The sequence below is a fragment of the Myodes glareolus genome, chromosome 6 (genome assembly GCF_982192425.1).
Source record: "Myodes glareolus chromosome 6, mMyoGla1.1, whole genome shotgun sequence".
In the NCBI taxonomy this organism is placed as follows: Eukaryota; Metazoa; Chordata; class Mammalia; order Rodentia; family Cricetidae; genus Myodes; species Myodes glareolus.
The window spans coordinates 62,469,590-62,474,157 of NC_142031.1; the positions used below are offsets into that span (position 1 = coordinate 62,469,590).

The 4,568-nt window shown below is 47.4% G+C and overlaps 1 protein-coding gene across 1 annotated transcript; it reads right to left on the reverse strand.

The window, feature by feature from the left end:
• Positions 1–3,724: 3,724 nt before the first annotated feature.
• On the reverse strand, positions 3,725–4,191 carry LOC148121838 (small ribosomal subunit protein eS25). The gene has a single exon (XM_087907248.1). It carries the CDS (start codon positions 4,159–4,161, stop codon positions 3,784–3,786), a length of 378 nt encoding a protein of 125 aa, XP_087763374.1. The 5' UTR covers positions 4,162–4,191; the 3' UTR covers positions 3,725–3,783.
• Positions 4,192–4,568: the final 377 nt, after the last annotated feature.

The window sequence follows — 4,568 nt, forward strand, 5'->3', positions numbered from 1 at the left end:
TGCATAGTGCCATAGAGTAGGGTTTCTATGCCTGAGATTCTTACACTCGAACCCAATTCTCAGCCCGCAGCCTTCTGTGCTCCTAGAACCCTGGCAGGTCTCCACTCTATCTCTAGTGCTTGCGTGCAGTCTGGCGTCCTGCTCAGAATTCTCTTTTCCCCTTCAAGGCATCTTATTTTTCTTTTTCTCCTCTCTCCCTACTGTCTTCTTTCTTTCTCTGTCCTCATCTCTTTCCTCCACATGGGCTTCAGGGCTCATCTTCTCACCTTCATCTGCCTCCGCCAATCTCTTTCTTCTTGCGCATCCCCATCCCGCTGGCTGCCCTGCTGACCTCAGCCCTCCAGGGAGAGCCACACCACTGTGAAGATGTCACCCGAGGACATCACGGCCTGCAGAAACCGCCAGGCAGTCCTTCTGCTTCCCCATCAGCGCTCTCACCCTATTTAAAACATTCTTGACAATCCTCGAAGTTCCCACCCACCACTTCCCACTCCCTCCATACAAGATAACCATCTCTTCCACTTAGTAGCCAGAGCAGGTGGCAGCAGGTCCCATTCTTCTCAGCTCTCTGCCTTCACACCTCCCATCATAGCACTTACTCCACCGCTGTCTGCGCAGAACTCCTCTCTACAGTCGAAGCTATCTTCCCGTGCCACGCACCCCACCCCCAGATGATCCTAGTCCCTCAGCCCCGTGTTCTCTCAAAGTCCTGTTCGCCCTGTGCCTGGCCATTGACTTCCCTCCATTCCTGGATCATCCCCTGGACTTCATGTCACCTCTAACAACAACACCCCTCTCATTTCCCCTTCACACTTAGACTTGTCCATGCCTCCTGTGTCTTACTCTCAGCTCTGATGATGTCTCTAAAGGCTCCCAAATATCTGACACAAGTGTCCTACTTGTCTAGACTTTGCCCACTGGCTGCTTGGTGGCTTTTGTCACCATAACCCTTTCCTGCCTCTTGAACCTTTTCTCTTTCTTCATGTTAATCATCCCCTTTTACCTCCTCTACTTTGATACATTAGTATCAAGCCATTCATATGTTTGTTTACTTGTTTGTTTGTTTTAGTGAGTTTCCCTTGCTCTCTTTCTGCCCCCTATTTTTCTTAAGTCTTTTCTGTATCTTACCATGTTTTCTGGGTCATCTCCTCCAACCTTATGGAAGATGTCTGATACACCAGTATTTACAGCACACCTATGGAAGATGTCTGATACACCAGTATTTACAGCACACCTATGGAAGATGTCTGATACACCAGTATTTACAGCACACCTATGACTTTAGGCCAACTATCTACCACATATTTGTCTTCAGAAATTTCACCATCACTTCCATTCTGGCATTGCAAACACATGGGACTCATGGTATTTTACTAAGGACAGCTGTCTTCTTCTCCTCCTCCTCCTCTTCCTTTGCCTCCTCCTTTCCCCTCTCCTTTTTCTTTCTAAATTCTTGACCTTGACTGGTGGTGTAGGCTGGTGTTTCCTTTAACACACACACACACACACATATACACATATGTAACAGAACATGAGTATGTGACCTTACGTGGTAAAAATATCTTTGCAGTTTTAATTATGTTGACCGTCCCCAGGTGAGACTGTCCTGAATCACCATAGTCCTAGGGTGAGGCAGGAAGGGAAGGAGGGTATGGAAAATGGAGATTGACTAACTGTCAGCCAGGGCACACGAATGGTTATAGCTACTCTTCAGAACCTCTAAAGCCAGGAGAAAACACATTTGTCGTGCTTTGATGCACACTTTTCTTTAGCCAATTTTTCTTCTAGAGTCCTAGAAAATGAATACATTGACTATATTGTGCCCATCCACTGTCAGGGTTGGGAGAGTGTGTGCTGTTTTGAACCCCGTCCATGAGGACTGCACTTTCTGTCTCCTGTATCCATTCTTCTCACCTTCATCTGCATCTTTCCAGCCCTACTGTCTCAGTTCCTCCTTTAGCACACAGTAGTCCACCATCACGGCATGAGGTCCTCAGCACAAGTCCTGGAGTTAGCAGTCCTGGGGGCCAGCATTGAGTCAGCAATTTATTCGACACTGTGGCGTCTGGTCTCTGTTTTTAAACTGGTTATAATAACTATGGCAAGCAAAGTTGTTAAAAGGTTTAAGTGGGTGATATATGTGATGCTTTAGTGTCTCATCTGGATTATTGTAGGAACCAAAACCCAAGCTCTTTCCCTTCAGTTCAGCCTAGCGCATGGTCCACATTGAGCTGGAGCTGGTTCTAAGAACAAAGGGCTCCCTCCTGCTTATATTACATCCATTGTTCTCCCCAAGAGCACAGGGGCCTGCCCCGTGCTTCTCTCAGCTTGCACTGACTACACCTGCTGCTGCTTCCCCCAGCTCTCTCTTCCCTGGTGTCTCTCAGGCCCCTCACCATCCTCTGGAACTTGTTCCACTCCAGAGCTTCTGAGTGGTCCCAGCATTCCCCTCCCACCGTCCCTTATCTCTCTGTCATCAGCATATAATATCACTTTCTGGTATATGGGTGTGGGGTGACTGTCAGTTATCTGGGCTGCATCTTCTATTCTCAACTGAATCAGTGAGCGATTTTCGTTTTGGTGGAACCAGCACGCCAAGTGGAAATGCAGAGACTGCTCTTTAAACCCTCTCGTCTGTCTCAGGAGGGTGATGAGAAGGCACACAAAACCTGCACATATGACAACCCAAGTAATAGGTGAAAGTTTATATGGCGGTTTGACTATGACGTCAGGACTACAAGCCAACACTTCTGCCTCTCATTCTATGACAGATGTACCCCTGGTCCCAAACCACCTCCTGTCTCTGGCTATTCAAGGATAGTAGTCTCACTTTTGTGTCATTTACTTTGGGGAGAATTTTCTTGGTGGCATGTACCCTGCAAACACCCCTGGCATCTTGCAGAGAACAGAGTCAGACTCTGCCCCTTAGCAAATTGTTCACGTAGTTACCCATATTGAATCTGAATCAATAAGTGTCTAAACACAGCTCCGTGCTTCAGACTGAGCCTCATTTTCCCTCCCTCTAGAACTCTCTGGAGCAACTGGGGCTCGTGCCCTGGTTTTGCAAAGTACAGAGGCATCCAGCAGATGCAAGCACAGAGAGGCCGAGGGAGCCTCTCTCAGGTGTCCAGTACTTGGCTGCCCTCCCTGCTTCTGAGTTACCTCTGATGAGGAGCGATGGGGGTAGGGAGGGGGGCACCTACACTCCTTGGAGAGCTGATAAAAACACTAAGTAAAAACAACTGTGAAAAAAAATTGACCCCATGACCCTCTCTGTTTCAACATGTATTTTATTTTTTGCCTGTTGATCCTGACTTCATCCCCTCTGTGCATCTTTGCTGCTTCACTGAGGCCCGTGACTTCCCAGAAGTGGGAAGTGACACCATAGACAGGTAAGGTCTGGACAGTTCCAAGGCGTATTAAACTTGGGGTTTTCGAACGATTTCATCAGCAAATATCAGTGAACAAAAAAGTGGGATGACAAGATCTTCAAATATCCTCTTCTGTTAACTAGAGAAAACACAGGCTGATTTACACATAAATTACATCTTGGGGGTTGCTCTTCTATGGCCTTATCAAAAGGATACTTTTGACCAAGAAAGGGGGCTTGTTTTTCTTTGGCTGACATTGCTGGCAAGGGATACTTCACAGGCTTCTCTTGGTTCTATGGCCAAGCTGCAAAAGAGTGGCCTATTAGCTTGGCTTAGGTCTCACCCCAAGCAGCTTTTTTTTTTTGATTTAATAAAGTTTTATTTTTCCAAATGTACAGCTGATTGAACCTGATCATGCATCTTCACCAGCAGCTGGGGCATCTCCACCCTTTGTGTTTCTGGTGTAAATTACTTGGGCTCTGTGCTTTGAAACCAGCTTGATAAGCCCTTTACTAAGGAGCTCCTGAAGGGCTGCCCTGGCCAGGGAACCGCGAATCTTCAGTCTCTCAGAGACCACAGCTGGAGTAATAAGTTTATAGTTGGGAACTTCCTTACAGAGTTTGTCGTATGTAGCCTTGTCAAACAGGACTAGATTGTTGAGCTTGTCCCGAACTTTGCCTTTGGACCACTTCTTCTTTTTGGCCTTGCCACCAGATTTATTTACTGGGTCTTTGTCTTTTTTGGCCGACTTCCCGGCATCTTTCTTCTTCTTGTCATCCTTGGGCGGCATGATTAAGCTCGGAGAGAGGCGACGACCACTGCCCCCAAGCAGCTTTGAACTACCCATCTCTGTGTTATACCACAGCCACCATCTTGATACTAGATTGACTGTGCCAGTCTCCTGCTTAAAGCACCATGGCAACCATCTGTTGCTCAGCTATCGTGGGACCACTTTCCAGCACCGCTTGGGGTTTATTTGCTGCCCTTTCTCCAGCCCCTTCCCATCTCTGTTCTAGATGCCCCTTCTCTTAAGAGTGATGTTCCAGCTATAGCAAAATACTACTGCCCTGAGCCCCAGGATTTTTCTAACGGCCAGCTTTATTCTCAGCACCCCTGTCTCAGTATCACCCTTCTGTTCCAGCTCGTGTGTCATCAGCTCTATCAGCCTTTTCTGACCACCCCAAAGCCCCCATCAGA

Coding starts and splice junctions, on each gene's coding strand:
- LOC148121838 (XM_087907248.1), bottom strand. CDS start 4,161: ATGCCGCCCAAGGATGACAAGAAGAAGAAAGATGCCGGGAAGTCGGCC.